Source organism: Lucilia cuprina, chromosome 5 (assembly GCF_022045245.1).
Source record: "Lucilia cuprina isolate Lc7/37 chromosome 5, ASM2204524v1, whole genome shotgun sequence".
In the NCBI taxonomy this organism is placed as follows: domain Eukaryota; kingdom Metazoa; phylum Arthropoda; class Insecta; order Diptera; family Calliphoridae; genus Lucilia; species Lucilia cuprina.
Window position 1 is genome coordinate 67082889 of NC_060953.1, and position 16452 is coordinate 67099340.

At 29.7% G+C, this 16452-nt stretch overlaps 6 protein-coding genes across 6 annotated transcripts; 4 read left to right on the forward strand and 2 right to left on the reverse strand.

Annotated features, from left to right (window-relative positions):
• Positions 1-3887: 3887 nt before the first annotated feature.
• On the forward strand, positions 3888-4428 carry LOC111690722 (larval cuticle protein 65Ag1). The gene is made up of 2 exons (XM_023453265.2): positions 3888-4079; positions 4180-4428. The coding sequence occupies exons 1-2, from the start codon at positions 3961-3963 to the stop codon at positions 4376-4378; spliced, it is 318 nt and encodes a 105-aa protein (XP_023309033.1). The 5' UTR covers positions 3888-3960; the 3' UTR covers positions 4379-4428.
• LOC124419903 (larval cuticle protein 65Ag1-like) lies at positions 3913-13880 on the forward strand. The gene is made up of 3 exons (XM_046950895.1): positions 3913-3954; positions 13419-13543; positions 13634-13880. Exons 2-3 carry the CDS (start codon positions 13425-13427, stop codon positions 13830-13832), a joined length of 318 nt encoding a protein of 105 aa, XP_046806851.1. The 5' UTR covers positions 3913-3954; positions 13419-13424; the 3' UTR covers positions 13833-13880.
• On the forward strand, positions 7238-7756 carry LOC111690728 (larval cuticle protein 65Ag1-like). The gene is made up of 2 exons (XM_023453272.2): positions 7238-7421; positions 7508-7756. The coding sequence occupies exons 1-2, from the start codon at positions 7288-7290 to the stop codon at positions 7704-7706; spliced, it is 333 nt and encodes a 110-aa protein (XP_023309040.1). The 5' UTR covers positions 7238-7287; the 3' UTR covers positions 7707-7756.
• On the reverse strand, positions 9275-15934 carry LOC111690716 (larval cuticle protein 65Ag1-like). Its single transcript, XM_023453255.2, has 3 exons — positions 15884-15934; positions 9628-9752; positions 9275-9535 (listed from the first exon to the last, which is right to left on the reverse strand). Exons 2-3 carry the CDS (start codon positions 9744-9746, stop codon positions 9337-9339), a joined length of 318 nt encoding a protein of 105 aa, XP_023309023.2. The 5' UTR covers positions 9747-9752; positions 15884-15934; the 3' UTR covers positions 9275-9336.
• Positions 10997-11470, forward strand: LOC124419904 (larval cuticle protein 65Ag1-like). The gene is made up of 2 exons (XM_046950897.1): positions 10997-11133; positions 11206-11470. The coding sequence occupies exons 1-2, from the start codon at positions 11015-11017 to the stop codon at positions 11402-11404; spliced, it is 318 nt and encodes a 105-aa protein (XP_046806853.1). The 5' UTR covers positions 10997-11014; the 3' UTR covers positions 11405-11470.
• LOC111690715 (larval cuticle protein 65Ag1-like) lies at positions 15424-15945 on the reverse strand. The gene is made up of 2 exons (XM_023453254.2): positions 15759-15945; positions 15424-15666 (listed from the first exon to the last, which is right to left on the reverse strand). The coding sequence occupies exons 1-2, from the start codon at positions 15875-15877 to the stop codon at positions 15468-15470; spliced, it is 318 nt and encodes a 105-aa protein (XP_023309022.1). The 5' UTR covers positions 15878-15945; the 3' UTR covers positions 15424-15467.
• Positions 15946-16452: the final 507 nt, after the last annotated feature.

Consider the following 16452-nt stretch of genomic DNA (forward strand, 5'->3'; position numbering starts at 1 on the left):
TTTAAAGCTTTTTTTGATTCATCCGAAAATGTTGGAGTTTTGTGCAAGAAAGTGTCGTATGCAGAAAAACAGAATTTATTGAAATGGTGTTTTAACACTATAAAAAGGAAATAATTTGAACCGAATTATGCGATAACAAATGGATTTATTGCTATAATCAAATTTGTATTATGTATATCGTGCATGTATTCCTCCAAGCCAGTCGAAACTATAAAAAGTTTCGTCAAATTATGCTAAGATAATATGACATGCAAAAATTCCAACTGACAAGCCCCAATTTCCTTATATTCTTGCGCCGCCCGACTTCTTTGTTTTGACAAATGAGGAATATGGGCATTTCCATACCATCGATCGTGACATTTACATTTCGAAGTTTAACACTTTTCTTTATTCCAAATAAGGAGTAAGATAAGAGTATACTTTATGATACTACGTTTTGGTATGGAGGGAAAAATAAGAAGATTTTTGTTACAGTTGTATCAGCTAAAAATTACAAATATTATGGCACCTATCACGACAGGTATTAATAGGTAAAATATAGGACAATCCTTATAAACATACTGGTACTTTTGAAATTCGTACTTTTAATGGGTACAATTGAGTAACAGAGGTGATTTTTTGGTTCTTCATGACTTTTTACTTAATAAACATAATAACATTTTTGTAAATGTTTTAGAAATATCTTCCTAAATTATCTGTTTCGTATTTTTTTTTAAATTCAATCATTATTGGATACAAAAGAAAACTGTACTTTTTGTTGCACATTAATAAAAAGCAATAAAAATAAAGTACTAAATATGTATAAAAACAGTTTTTGATGGTTTATTTTGGGAATTTTGAAGCATCCAGGGTACAAATTATTTAAGTCAAATTCTTTTTATTATACAAAACTACAATTTCATTTCCAAATAACTTACAAGAAAATAACATAAAAACAAGTATGAATGTATAGTCGGGCATAGCCGACCATATGATACCCTACATAAGTCAGTATGTTTAAAATGGGAATTATTAAAAAAAATAAGCATTTGATTTGTTTTTTAACTTTATGCCGGAATATTTTTACTTGGTTTTTGCCAAAAAAAAAGTTTTTTTTTACAAAAGGGCTCAAAAATATGAGCTTATCCTTATAAATGTTTGTAGAGGAAAGTTATTTATGTAGAATTTTAAAGTTTTATTATATATTAGTAATGTCATAAAATTATATATAGTAATGTCATAAACATTCTATAAAACTAAGTTTTGCAGACTTTTGTTGACATATTAGAACATTTAACTGAATTATGAGCCCAAAGACCCTATTTGGGGGGTACGGTTGTATGGGGGCTAGGCGAAATAATTGACCAAAAAAGGAGTGTGTGCAAATTCCATCAAATTATCTTGAAAATTGTGACCTGTACCTTGCGCCCAAGGTTTACATGGACAGCCAGCCAACCAGTCAGACGGACGGACATAGCTTAATCGACTCAGATACTGATTCTAAACCGATTGGTATAATTTAAGGACGAATATTTTGTATATTACAAACATCAGTACAAACCCAATATACATACCCTCCCCACTAAAGTGGTGTAGGGTATAATAACATCTTTATAATGACTTCAGAAGTAGTCAATTTAGAGTCAAATAAAAGGACATCCTTCCTGTGACAAGCCCGTGTTAAAATCAGGTATTTTTCAGCTCTTTCATGGAGTAAGTTCTACTTCTTTTTCGCTTCTCTGGAAGTTCTTTTTTTGCTGGGGAATTCAGGATCATATTTGCTTTGAACTAAAAACTTAAATGATATTTGAACATACTGCAGTCGGTAATTGTATCCTGTTGCATATTCGAAGATTTGGGATTTTCATCTGGAACTAGTCATAATACTTTAAGTAAAACAAAAAGGCAAAACTATTTTCCAGACGTGAAAAAAATATAATTTTGTGATAGATTTAAAACCCAACAATTTCAACTTTGCTCCACTGTTAGTTAGTTAGTTAGTTAGTTAGTTAGTTAGTTAGTTAGTTAGTTAGTTAGTTAGTTACTTAGTTAGGCATCGTAGGCATCTATCGGGCCTGTTGTGCAATCCTTAACCAGTGCCACGGGTGGGTATCGAACTAACCACCTCCCGTCTACCAGACTAGAACACTAACCTACCAGAGGCCACTACCGGAGGCCACGGCTCCACTGTTAATAACGGGAAATTTCTAAAATGTGATTTTGCATTCGCTTAACAAAGAATCAGCTAATTTTTTTGAATAATTAAAACCGAATAATTGTAATCAGTTTTACACAGTTTCTTGAACCCTGTTAGAATAAAATTTTGATAATATTATCGAAGGTTATATTTTAATCTATAGACTAAAATTAATGCAAAACAGCTCAGCATTATAAACAATTATATGTTTCCAAAAAGTTTGAAAATCTTAAATTCAAAATTTTTTCTTTGTCTTTTAGTCCTATGAAATTCTCGTTTAAATTTTGTATATTGACGTCAATCTTTAACTTTTTACATTTAGTTTTTTACATAAATTATGGAAATAAAAAAATCAAATATTTTTAATAACAAAAGAACTTGTTTTATGATGAATTATAATTAGCATATATGAATGACTATTTAAAATTAATTAGTTTACACATCTAATGAAAATAAAAGTATTTCATAAACGAGACATAAGCAATATTTGCTAAAAAAACAAAAACTATTTGCAGTTTTTTTTAATAAATACATATGAATGTATGTACATATTAGTGCTAATAAATTGAACACCATTTCCATTGCGAATATGCAATATATGTATTTTATGCAAAACTTTAAAATGAACTTTTAACTGTAATATTGTTTAAATATTTAAAGTTTTAAAAAATTATATTTCTAAAAATATGATAATATCGGAAACGTGGTATTTATAATAGTTATAAAATTTTTATTCAACGTTGAAAAAATAATTAAAATACGTTGGTATGCGTGAATGTATGTAGCTACATAATGGAACCTTGTGGCATGAAATTTTCATCTAAGTAGGCTAAATCGATCATACTGATAAAAGTTCTTCTATATAAAAAGAATAAACTTTGATAACATATTTGATAAACATATGTATGTAAGAATGTTTACAAATTTGTTATATCATTAGAACAGTTATACTCCTGCATACACATACATATACAATTTCCCAGCAAACAATAAGATTGCAAATATTCGCAGATTTTTAAAACAATTCTTATTTATTTCATTAATTTTCATTTAAATTCAATTCAAACTTTATATTTAATAGTTTCTAAAAATTTCTTTAAAATAATGTTTGCTGGGTATATGAAATAATATAAAATTAAATAATAATATTTTTATAATTACTAAAAAATTTAGTATTAAATAAAACCCTGGCTATATGTTTAGTTGTATTTCAATATTATAATTAATTAAAACCTTAACTCTAAATTCTTAGCAAAACTAGAAGGAAAACCAACAACAACAATAAGAAAATATAGAACCAGCTAAAATAAGCTAGCAAATAAAATTAACATGTCAAGTATATATAAATCTGGTTTATTAAAAAATTCAAACGTCATTAAGAAGATGATGCCGATGAAAAGTTAAACAAAATGAACTTAAAAGATTTTAGATTAAAAACTAAAAAGAAGAAATAATACAAACAAATACATAATTATGACGTATTTTGACACTTTTTTACATACATATGTATATATAATACAAACATATGTACATACATATGTATGTATATTATCTTAAGATTTGTTTAATATTTATATTCTACTAACAAAAACAAAAACGTAAAATAAAACTACACATCTTAACTTTATTTCTACCTTAAAGTTGTACGTATGTTTTAATAGTTTTTGAATATTAAACAAAATTATCGAAACTCATATAAAAGCACATGATTTAAATGGCCAAAACATCATTCCGAATCGTTACACAATCCGTGAAACATTAGAAGAACAAATAAACAAATCAAAATGAAATTCATCATTGTATTCGCTGCTCTCTTCGCCGTTGCTTTGGCCGCTCCCCGCCCAGAAGATGCTACCGTCTTGAGATCCGAATCTGAAGTTGGACCCGAATCCTTCCAATATTCGTAAGTATTTCAATAGTGTTTTCAAACTTTTATACACAAAATACTTAATAAGCGAAAAAGACAACATAACTAATTTCCTGATTTCCTTCTAAATTTACAGTTATGCTACCAGCGATGGTGTTGAAGCTGAAGCTCAAGGTCAATTGAAGAACGTTGGTACTGATGAAGAAGCTATCGTCGTCAAGGGCTCTTTCTCCTTCGTTGCTGATGATGGTCAAACTTACACCGTCAACTATGTTGCTGATGAAAACGGTTTCCAACCCCAAGGTGCTCATTTGCCCGTTGCCCCTGAAGCTTAAGTTGTGATTGTTAGTTATTAATAAATATTTGTTTATTTGAAAAAAAAAAATGCCGATATATTATTTTTTATATAAAGTAGTTTTGAGTATAGTAGATAGTTGGAAGAATTAGAGGTACTTAGGTTTGCTAAAAATAATTAAGTTGTAGATTATTTAAATTCATAATTACAAACAAAAATTTAGTCTCAAATGCCATTTTTCTAACTGCAGGGAATATACAATATACATACTTATGTATATTAGGATTGAGCTACTATAAAAACTGTTGTTAAAATTTGTTTATCCTGAATTTTATTGATACATGATCCTTTTCAAGCCATATTCGAGAGGTTCAGTTGAATGGGGGATATAATGGACTTCGTCTCTGGGACAATATAATTTCATTGAATTTTCTACAGAACTGCCACCTGTAGTTTGATAACAAGGTTTATATAGAAGCGCGATTATATCTACATAAATCGACTGAGAAAATTATTCTAAGCCTATTGGTATACATTAAGGATCAATATTATTGATATGCATAATCCCAATATAACCACCCCAGTAAATCCAGTAAATCCGTCATCAAACCGTATGGCGTACAAGGAATGCTCCTTCCTTGGCCGAGCTCTTTCGAATTAACAAAATATAAATTGGTTTTCAATTTTAAAACCATGGACATAATTATTTATTTTAATTATGAACCAAATTTTATAACAATTTTGTGGATAGATTTCGGTTCGTATATCACTTATTTGTCATTAGCGTAAAGGTCATTTTCTAAAGAGGAAATTATATAAGGGTAGGATCAATTATGAAACGATATTCATAAAATGTAAAACCCTTTTCTAGAAGGGAATCTTATATTAAGGCATACCAATTAAATCCGGAATGAAGAATTATAATCCTATAATCCTTTATTCCTCAAACATTATTTTTATTTAATTAAACTATATTTTTAATACTGTTATCATCATTAAAGTAATTTTATGAAAGAGTTTAATAGTTATAGAGCAATTTGGCTTCACATAGAACTTGTTTATGCTATTTTTAACCATAATCATAAAATTCTGTAGAGATATTTTGACGTATGTCAATTTTAACGATATACTAGTAGTATTAAGCCAGTATTAGGGTTATAGTCTTTTTCAAAAGGGGAATATTTTAGAGACTTTAGATATAGAAAATTTATGTATGTACTTGTATTTTAAAACATAACTGTTAAAACAGTTTTTCGAAGGACCATTTATATGGCGGCTATGCCAAAACGTACATCGATATTACCCATTTCTAATTCCAAACATACTTTTCGGATTCACTCATGCTTTCAACGTACATACATAGCAAGACTTCATAGCAAGATCGTCTTAAAATTAAATAAGAATCAAGAATATACATATATACTTCATAGTGTTGCAAACGGAATACCAAAGTGAATATAGAAATATTTTTATATTTTTAATTTTTATATAAAAAAGATGTGGCTTAATATATTCATTACAAAATTGAGAAATTATTCTTAAAGTTACCGCAAAAATACCGGAATAATTCCAAAACCGATACCGTTAACAGTTCCTAAATGTTTTTTTTAACTATTTTTAAGCAAATAATTCAAGATCTTCTTAAATCCGTACAAACACATACTGTTTGTAAGTCCCAATAACTTAACCCCATATTTATAAATGATTTATAAAACAAGTATGAATTTATAGTCGGACATTGCCGACCATGTGATACCCTACACCAGTCAACATGTTAAAATTGTGGATTTTTTTTAATAAAGCATTTAATTTGTTTTATTGTGGAATATTTTTTTTACTTATTGTTGACAAAAAAAGAGATTTTCTGCAAGAGGACTCATAGGGGAGAAAGAGTAAATATTGGCCTATCCTTATAAATTTTGGTAGATGAATTAACGTCTACTTCAAAGTCATTTATGTAGATTTTAATCGTTTTATTAAGTTAATTTTGACCTACAAGTCATTATCTGAATGGGAGTTTGTATTGTTTGTATTAGTATTGGCATTCATTGTTCTATAAAACTATTTTTTGTTGATTTTTGTTGACATTATTATACATTTGACGTTATTATGAGCCTAAAGGTCCGATTCGGGGGGTACGGTTGTATGGGGGCTAGGAGAAATAATGGACCGATTGCAGCCATTTTCAATAGCGTTCGTCCTTGAATCAAAAAAGGAGTATGCCAAATTTCATCAAATTATCTTGAAAATTGCGACCTGTAGCGTGCACACAAGGTTTAAATGGACACACAGACAGACGGACATAGCTAAATCGACTCAGAAAGTGATTGGTATACTTTAAGGTGGGTCTAGGACCAATATTTTTAGGGGTTACAAACTTCAGCACAAACGCATAATACCCTCCCCACTATAGTGGTGTAGAATATAATTATTGATGGTTTTTTGTACGAATTTTGTATGGAAAATGTGCGTAATAAACCTAAAATAAGCGATAATATCTTTATCAATACAAAGGGTTAATATTTTAAACTTGAGTAGAATCCTTGAATAATATAAATTTTGGCTTTAAGATTTAAATATTAAATAATAAAGCAATTTATTTCATATTTTTAAAATCCCTAAGAATTTAAACTTATGTACATATGTACCTAAATACAAAAATAAAAAAATATTTCCGTCTAGATACTTTAACTTTAAAAAAAGTTCAAACCTTTTAGCATTTACAACATTTAACTAAACTAGTTTTAGCATTAAATTATTAAAAAAAAGCATGTGCGCTTAAGCAAATAGATGACCATAATCATATACATAAACACATTTTTATCACCAAATTATTCATAAAATATTAGCCGATTTTTTTCTTTTTTGGTATAAAAACTAACAGCAATAGACTTTAGTCAACTAAACATTGATTAGACGTCGATCATTAGGAAGAAAAAACAAATCAAAATGAAATTCATCATTGTATTCGCTGCTCTCTTCGCCGTTGCTTTGGCCGCACCCCGCTCCCCAGCTCCCCGTCCTGAAGATGCTACCGTCTTGAGATCAGAATCTGAAGTCGGACCCGAATCCTTCCAATATGCGTAAGTGTTAACAACGCTCACACAAAATACTTTATAATTAGTAAATAAAAAATAACTAATTTCCCGATTTATTTTTTAATTTACAGTTATGCTACCAGCGATGGTGTTGAAGCTGAAGCTCAAGGTCAATTGAAGAATGTTGGTACTGATGAAGAAGCTATTGTTGTCAAGGGATCTTACTCCTTCGTTGCTGATGATGGTCAAACCTACACCGTCAACTATGTTGCTGATGAAAATGGTTTCCAACCCCAAGGTGCTCATTTGCCCGTTGCTCCTGAAGCTTAAGTTGTGATTGTTATTTATTAATAAATACTTGTTTATTTATAAAAAAAATTTTTTCCTTATCAATAACTAAAAGAATAACAATTCTCGGTTATTTTGATCAAGATATTTTGACATTTAAGAAATTAATATTATTGGAAAAAATCAATTAAGGATTAACTATTTTTGAAAAAAGCGTCTAAGGATAGAGGATATATAAAACCATTTACTGCAGTCGTAAATGAAAAATTACCTTCTACGCTCTATATGTTCGTTAAGACAGTTTTTTTAAATATCTTAAATATATTATATTAATTTAATAATAATATTGTAACAATTAGAATTTTACTTTGTTATATGGTTTAGCCGAAAATCACTATATGGCCTTAAGTGTCATAGGACATAATTATGAATAAAATTTTACAAACTTACAATGACAACTTTTTGTAATGACTTGTAATTGTTTGTGGTAAGTACTTGCCTCCAATGACATCACCGTGTTAAAATAATTACTTAAAATGCTATTGTGTAAGTGAATTTTAGCATTTTTACCCCTTACATGGTAATGAAACTTTTTACTGGAAACTTATTAATAATGGTAAGGAGATACTATGTGTAATTTTTCAGCGAGTTATATAAAATTCCGCAGCAAGCCCATGATTTACCAGTTGTATTATTGTATGAAATAATTGTATGAAATAATTTTGCTATTTAAAGATGTCATAACCCTAGATTATTAAAGGATTGATCCTCATTGTTTGAGGGATTTACGATCACATGATTTTTTTTAAATTAGACATAAATGTAAATAAGAATTTAAATTACATACCCAGCACAAACTAAGTTATGACTTTAAATTGTAATTACTTACATAACAACATACTTTTCAATGAATACTACAAATAAAGTCTTACTAACAATGTGTTATAAACATGCTTCCAGCAAAAAATAACTTCCAAAGAAACGAAAAAGAAGTAGAATTTACTCGATGGAAGTACTGAAAGAAACCTGAAGAGGTGATGATTTTAACACTGGCTTGTCCTTTTATTTGACAATGGGGGGATGTCCTTTTTATTTGATTCCAAATTCACTACTTCTGTAGTCATTCTTAGGAAGTAATTCTGATGTTCTATTTTTGGAAGTTATTAGGAAGTGAAATTGTTGCATTATAGAATACAACTAATTTGACTTAAATAATACTAACATAAATTAATGAATTAATTACATGCATTTATCAAACAACTCCAAAATAAAATCGGTTTAATTAAAAAATTTCAGTACAAAAAATATACCCTCAATTTTAAACAAAATTTGATTCTTTTCAATTCTCAATAAAAACCACTTCCACAGAAGGTAAACAAATTCACTTAGTGATACATTTGAAGTGGTGAAACATGTTATTCTTTTGGAAGTACGATTTATTTTTGCTAAGACTTTCCAATTTATAAGTAAGCTATAGAAGCTGTATACGTTCTGTTCATAAGAGTTACAACGACAATTAAACTTTTTGCTAAGTAATTTAATTAATTTCAGTTCGACTAGGAAACTCAATGCATATTTTAAATCAAATTAAGAAAAAACAATAATTATTTATATTCGTAATTTTTACTTTATTACTAAGGAACTACTTATTATATTATAAAAACGACTAAACTTAGACTTCGGGGGCAACGGGCAAATGAGCACCTTGAGGTTGGAAACCGTTTTCATCAGCAACATAGTTGACGGTGTAGGTTTGACCATCATCAGCAACAAAGGAGTAAGAGCCACGTACGACAATGGCTTCATCTTCAGAACCAACATTCTTCAATTGACCTTGTTCTTCAGCTTTGTTGCCATCGCTAGTTTCGTAACTGTAATTGAAAATAATTTATTTAATAATTGTAATTACAATTTCCTTTTTTTAGATTAAGTTAAATTAAACAATTGTTACAATAACACTTACGCATATTGGTATGATTCGGGTCCTACTTCAGATTCTGATCTCAAGACAACAGCATCTTCAGGACGGGGAGCGGCCAAAGCAACGGCGAAGAGAGCAGCGAATACAATGATGAATTTCATTTTGATTTGTTTTTTGTTCTTAGCAATCGAAAAGCTTGAAACTATGTGGTTGATGATTAGCTATCGCTGTTAGTTTTTATACAAAGTTAAATTTGTGCATAGTTTTATTTTATCTACGTAAGAATCTATATGCTGAAAATTTATTATTGGTCATAATTTGGTGTTTTATTCATTTATAGTTAATAATTTTATTTTCAATGTATAAATGCTGAAACGAACTAGTTTGTATAGGTGTTAATCAAAAGAAATGTATTTAAATGTATAGAGTCATTCCACAGACATTACGACCACTTTAAATATTTAACCCTTTTGGTTTAATTACAACTACAAGCATACATATACATGTGCATTCAACTTTTATATTTTGCGTAAACAATTAAGAAAAATCGTTTTATAAGTTATAAAAAGATACAGGATATTTTCGCTTTTCTTTTGGTGCATTACGAGTAATAGATGTTCTGAGATCGAACCCACATTTGTTAATATGAAATAAAGGGTTCCAAAATTATTTAGTCTATACCATTTATAATTTTTCTAAAAATTACCCGACATGCCTATGTTTAGAGATCTATAAAGTTTGGACCATATAAGTTTTAAGTAAATCCAATTAATACCTCATTCACAAAATATGTTGTATGTTCAAAAAGGCAACAAATTTAAAAAAGTTTATTTGGTTTGATTAATTTTGGAGTGACCCTAAGCAAATAAAAAATTTATTTATTTACTTTTTCTATTCCTGTGCGTCATAAAGAAAGATAAGTTTTAGGCTTACAGCCACCAAGATTGAAAAAATTACCAAAATCGTATAGAGTAAACAAACCATATATGGGATATTAAATGGATTCAAAACATTAGTTCTTATGTTTATTATTAATTTACATCAGAATTTCGTCTATAAAATTCTGATGTAAATAAATTTAGAAATGGTAAAATAATTTGTTCTTTAAAAACTTTTGTTCATTTCTTCACTTTAATCATTCACCTTTCCTTATGACGCACATCTTTATTTGACTATAAATTTAAATAAAGCATTTACAGCGACACAAACTAGTTCGTATCAACTTTTATAAATAAAATTCATATAAAATATAATAACTGAATATAAAACCAAATAATCTCCAAAAACAAATTTTCAGCAGATAGATTCTTACGTAGATTAAATAAAATTATGCACAAATTAAAATTTGTATAAAAACTAACAGCGATAGACCATCATCAACCATACAGTTTCAAGCTTTTCGATTGCTAAGAACAAAATACAAATCAAAATGAAATTCATCATTGTATTCGCTGCTCTCTTCGCCGTTGCTTTGGCCGCTCCCCGTCCTGAAGATGCTGTTGTCTTGAAATCAGAATCTGAAGTAGGACCCGAATCATACCAATATGCGTAAGTGTTACTATAACAATTACAAAAGCAAATTGTAATTAAATTACTAAAGAAATTATCTTTTAATTACAGTTACGAAACTAGCGATGGCAACAAAGCTGAAGAACAAGGTCAATTGAAGAATGTTGGTTCTGAAGATGAAGCTATTGTCGTACGTGGCTCTTACTCCTTTGTAGCTGATGATGGTCAAACCTACACCGTCAACTATGTTGCTGATGAAAACGGTTTCCAACCCCAAGGTGCTCATTTGCCGGTTGCCCCTGAAGCCTAAGTTTAGTCATTATTATTATATAATAAGTAGTTCCTTAGTAATAAAGTAAAAATATGAATATATAAACCTTTGCAATTTTTTGTCTAATACAATTGGAGCCCAATAGGAAAAATTCAAAATTGGAGCAAAAACCTTATACAAAGAAAATCATGGATTTTTTACCAAAATTAAAAATGAATTAGTCCATAAAATTCTATGGAGTTTAATTAGTATGAACCCACATAGAATTTTTCTTTTAAAAAAACTTTTTAATGCAAAAAAAAACATACTGAATGTATATAAAATTTACATTTCGACAACGAATTGTTGCAATATTCACAACGTTGCGTTGTCTGAAAGCATAGTGTTGTAGTAGGTATGTACATATTTTGATAACGTACACATGTTTTTATACCTCCTAAAAATTGGCCCACAGGACACCCTAATATTGAAGTAAAAAAAAAACCAAATGAAATTAAAAAATCTTCGGGAAACTTTACATTTTACGACTAACCTATCATTCCTAGGAAGTTCATATGTTCTAGAAAGTTGTTAATTGAGAGATAGGTACATATTTGTAGTTAATTGCTTTCTTAAATTTTAAACGGTTTGCTACTTATAAGCCTGAACAAGGAACAAAAATGTAAAAATTAATTTTTGACATTCTTATCATGAAGTTAATTTTTTGACTTTATATGTTCACAATTTTGGTTCTTTGTGATAAGTGCAACAACATTCCCTCAGAGAGTAAATCAAAATTGCCAACGGTTTGCAAGATGTGAGCCTGAGAATATTATCACTTTTTTCAAAAATGACACCGAGGCCCCAAATCTTTGCCGGCCTAAAACTAAAAAAGTGCATGACTTTGGGCAAAACTGGAAGACATGGATCTTCCTATTTTTGGTCTTTTATCACATAGTGGTGTCCGTATATGGTTATTCAATCATGACTTAAAAAATTACACACAGTGTAATTTTATTTTTAATATAAAAATGCTGAAACGAACTAGTTTGTATAGGTGGTAATGTAATGAAATGTATACTGTAATTTCACAGACATTACGACCACTTTAAATATTTAACTCCTATAATTTATTTATAATTCCAAGCATATATGTATTCTACTCTTATCTGACATTTAAATTGGATACATAACAACTTTGCCTATTTTGCGTTAACAATTGAGAAAAGTAGCTTTATAAGTTATTCAAAGAGAAAGGATATTTTTCGCTTTTCTTTTGGTCTATAACAATAATAGAAGTTCTGAGAAGGAACCCTCATTTGTTAATATTAAATAAAGGGTTCTACGATTATTTAGGGTTCAGCATTAATAATTTTTCTTAAAATTAGCCGGCATGCCTATGTTTAGAGATCCATAAATTTTGGACAATATAAGTTATAAATCCAATTAATACGTCGCTCACAATAAATGTTATAAGTTCTAAAAGGCGAAAATTTTGAAACATTATTTTTGGTTCGATTAATTTTGGAATTTTATTTTTTTTAGTTTTCTGTTCATGTGCGTCATAAAGAAAGATAGGTTTAAGTTTACAGCCACTATGATTGAAAACCCATATATGATATTAAATATTAAATGGACTTTAAGTGTTTATGTCCCATTCAAAATATAAGTTCTTAAGTTTATTATTTATTTACATTAGAATTTTATAGATCACCAATTTTGAAATGGCAAAATAATTTGCTCTTTAAAAACTTTTGTTCATTTCTTCATATTAATCGTTCATCTTTCTTTATGACGCACATCTTTATATGACTATTAATTTAAATACATTTCTTTGCATTTACAGCGACACAAACTAGTTCGTATCAACATTTATAAATAAATAAAATTCATATAAAATATAACAAATGAATATAAAATCAAATAATCTCCAAAAACAAATTTTCAGCAGATAGATTCTTACGTAGATTAAATAAAATTATGCACAAATTAAAATTTGTATAAAAACTAACAGCGATAGACCATCATCAACCATACAGTTTCAAGCTTTTCGATTGCTAAGAACAAAAAACAAATCAAAATGAAATTCATCATTGTATTCGCTGCTCTCTTCGCCGTTGCTTTGGCCGCTCCCCGTCCTGAAGATGCTGTTGTCTTGAAATCAGAATCTGAAGTAGGACCCGAATCATACCAATATGCGTAAGTGTTATTATAACAACTGTTTAATTAAACTCAATTAAAAAGGGAAATCGTAATTAAAGTTATTAATTAAATTATTTTCAATTACAGTTACGAAACTAGCGATGGCAACAAAGCTGAAGAACAAGGTCAATTGAAGAATGTTGGTTCTGAAGATGAAGCTATTGTCGTACGTGGTTCTTACTCCTTTGTAGCTGATGATGGTCAAACTTACACCGTCAACTATGTTGCTGATGAAAACGGTTTCCAACCCCAAGGTGCTCATTTACCCGTTGCCCCTGAAGCCTAAGTTTAGTCGTTTTTATAATATAATAAGTAGTTCCTTAGTAATAAAGTAAAACTATTAATATATAAACCTTTGCAATGTTTTTCCTAATAGAATCGGAGTCCAGAATTGGAGGAATGATTCAAAATTGAAACTAGAACCCTATACAAACAAATCATTGATCTTTTACCAAAATAGCAAATGAATTAGTCCAAAAAATACGATGAAATTTAATCCGTATGAACCCACATAGGATTTCACTTTCAAAAAACTTTCTAATGCAAAAAAAAACATAATGGAAATGTTGCAGTTCACAACGCTGCGTTGTCGACAATACAGTCGTACTGATGTGTATATTTTGACAACGTGTTATTGAAAAATCATAAACACTGGTGCCGATTTGCTACCAGGCGTGTATACATATATCTGTTTTCCCTCTGTGTATAGGTATTAGTTTAGTAAAAAGGCAAAGGTTTTATAAACGCCGTGAGCCCAGTTGAAACATGGTAATGATAGAAATAACTTACTTTTCAATGACTACTCTTTACCGTCTGCATAATTTACATAGAAGGAGTTTAACTCCTTATTGCATTTTAAATCGTTATTTGCAATAAATGATTTTGCTGGAAGTATTGGCCTATTGTATAACCAAGACTATAAGCTTTCAACAAATAAGGAGTAAGCATTATTTCACGTTTGATAGACTATATAGGTGGCTTTTACATAGCGCATTCAGGAACAGAAGTATCATTCAAGCTCCCTGACCAATGTAGCGTCCTTCAGACTGAACTATCACCCATAAAACGGACCGCAAACTGGCTCAGGTTTTATGGAATATACGGTGCCAATATTCGAATTTATACCGACAGCCAGGCATCCCTTAAGGTTCTAACTGGTGTCTACACGACATCAAACTTAGTCCTAGAATGCCGGGCATCGAGAGATAGTAAAACATCCACAATAGGACTGTATTGGATTCCAGGACATCGATAAATCCAGGATGAAGAGGAAGAAAACAGTAGTTGATCACAGAATGGACTGCTAGGTAGCTATTTTCTGCATGACTTAGCGGATCTATCGGAGGTTAATATCCAAAGATAGATTCCTATTTTCGTGCGAGAAACTGGATCGGTATAGGAAAGCAGAGTGATTAGGTCGAAGTGTACTAATACGCCGACCGTTTTCGCTCGTTTCAGGTATCACAAAGGGATCAGAATACTGGACCCAAGTGTGTCCCCAGTGATGACATCGCGAGGACGACCTGCCTACCTAACCTAACCTCAAAAAAGTACGTATAAAAGTCGGAATATTATATTTCGTTTGTAATGTTTGCAATATAATTTTCATAAAAATTTTCAATGTCATTTTTCTCGATAAGACTATTTTTGGATTATGCCAGTACTCTATTAAAAGAGCGATATGTGTATAAGTATTTTAATGCTTTCAGTAAAATTATTATTAAAAGACGTTCAAAGGACAACTACTTACTAAAACAGATCTAATACAAAACATATAACATGATCTAACCCTCCTACATTTCTTTATAAAAACTTGCAGAAATATACTACTTCCTTTGCACTATCACTTTGAAAATCAAATAAATGCATCAATCAAATAAATTTTTTTCAAACTTTATTACTAATTACTTTAAACTACAACTTAGGCTTCTGGGGCAACGGGTAAATGAGCACCTTGGGGTTGGAAACCGTTTTCATCAGCAACATAGTTGACGGTGTAGGTTTGACCATCGTCAGCAACAAAGGAGTAAGAACCACGTACGACAATAGCTTCATCTTCAGAACCAACATTCTTCAATTGACCTTGTTCTTCAGCTTTGTTGCCATCGCTAGTTTCGTAACTGTAATTAAAAAATAATTTATTTAATAATTTTAATTACCATTTCCTTTTTTAGATTGAGTTTAATTAAACTGTTGTTATAATAACACTTACGCATATTGGTATGATTCGGGTCCTACTTCAGATTCGGATCTCAAGACGACAGCATCTTCAGGACGAGGAGCGGCCAAGGCAACGGCGAAGAGAGCAGCGAATACAATGATGAATTTCATTTTGATTTGTTTTTAGTTCTTAGCGATCGACGACTAATCAAAGGCAAAAGCTTGAAGCTGTTTGGTTGATTAAAGACTGTCGCTGTTAGTTTTTATATACTAAAATACAACTAATAATTTTTGAATAATTTTAAGATAAAAAAATTTTGTTTGTGTATGAATGAATAATTTTTTTTTTCAATAAAACCTATTTAATTCATAACTGCTTAAACTCGTTTATTTATGGTTGTAAGTGCTTTAAAATATGTATAAATTTTAAATTTAGAGGCTTTTTAACTTGTCTTATCGGAAATGAAATTAAAATACTTGTAGGTGGGTATGTTGGCTACTAAAACATCGTCCTTTTATAAAATTCATTTATTAAAATCTTTTAAATTTATATACCATGTATTCCGTAATAGAATACCTCCAAACCGTTTGACCTAATTTTTATACAAAACCTAGACCATATGCACATATTAACTCACTTAAAAATAATTAAAAGTTTAAGCGTACGAAATTTGTTAGTATAGATGATTTAGCATTCTATTAATTGATTTCTATTTTATATATGTATTCATAAACATGTTTACAGT

Coding starts and splice junctions, on each gene's coding strand:
- LOC111690728 (XM_023453272.2), top strand. CDS start 7,288: ATGAAATTCATCATTGTATTCGCTGCTCTCTTCGCCGTTGCTTTGGCC. Junction 7,422..7,507: donor CCCGAATCCTTCCAATATGC/GTAAGTGTTAAC, acceptor TTTAATTTACAG/TTATGCTACCAGCGATGGTG.
- LOC111690715 (XM_023453254.2), bottom strand. CDS start 15,877: ATGAAATTCATCATTGTATTCGCTGCTCTCTTCGCCGTTGCCTTGGCC. Junction 15,667..15,758: donor CCCGAATCATACCAATATGC/GTAAGTGTTATT, acceptor TTTTAATTACAG/TTACGAAACTAGCGATGGCA.
- LOC124419903 (XM_046950895.1), top strand. CDS start 13,425: ATGAAATTCATCATTGTATTCGCTGCTCTCTTCGCCGTTGCTTTGGCC. Junction 13,544..13,633: donor CCCGAATCATACCAATATGC/GTAAGTGTTATT, acceptor TTTCAATTACAG/TTACGAAACTAGCGATGGCA.
- LOC111690722 (XM_023453265.2), top strand. CDS start 3,961: ATGAAATTCATCATTGTATTCGCTGCTCTCTTCGCCGTTGCTTTGGCC. Junction 4,080..4,179: donor CCCGAATCCTTCCAATATTC/GTAAGTATTTCA, acceptor CTAAATTTACAG/TTATGCTACCAGCGATGGTG.
- LOC124419904 (XM_046950897.1), top strand. CDS start 11,015: ATGAAATTCATCATTGTATTCGCTGCTCTCTTCGCCGTTGCTTTGGCC. Junction 11,134..11,205: donor CCCGAATCATACCAATATGC/GTAAGTGTTACT, acceptor TTTTAATTACAG/TTACGAAACTAGCGATGGCA.
- LOC111690716 (XM_023453255.2), bottom strand. CDS start 9,746: ATGAAATTCATCATTGTATTCGCTGCTCTCTTCGCCGTTGCTTTGGCC. Junction 9,536..9,627: donor CCCGAATCATACCAATATGC/GTAAGTGTTATT, acceptor TTTCAATTACAG/TTACGAAACTAGCGATGGCA.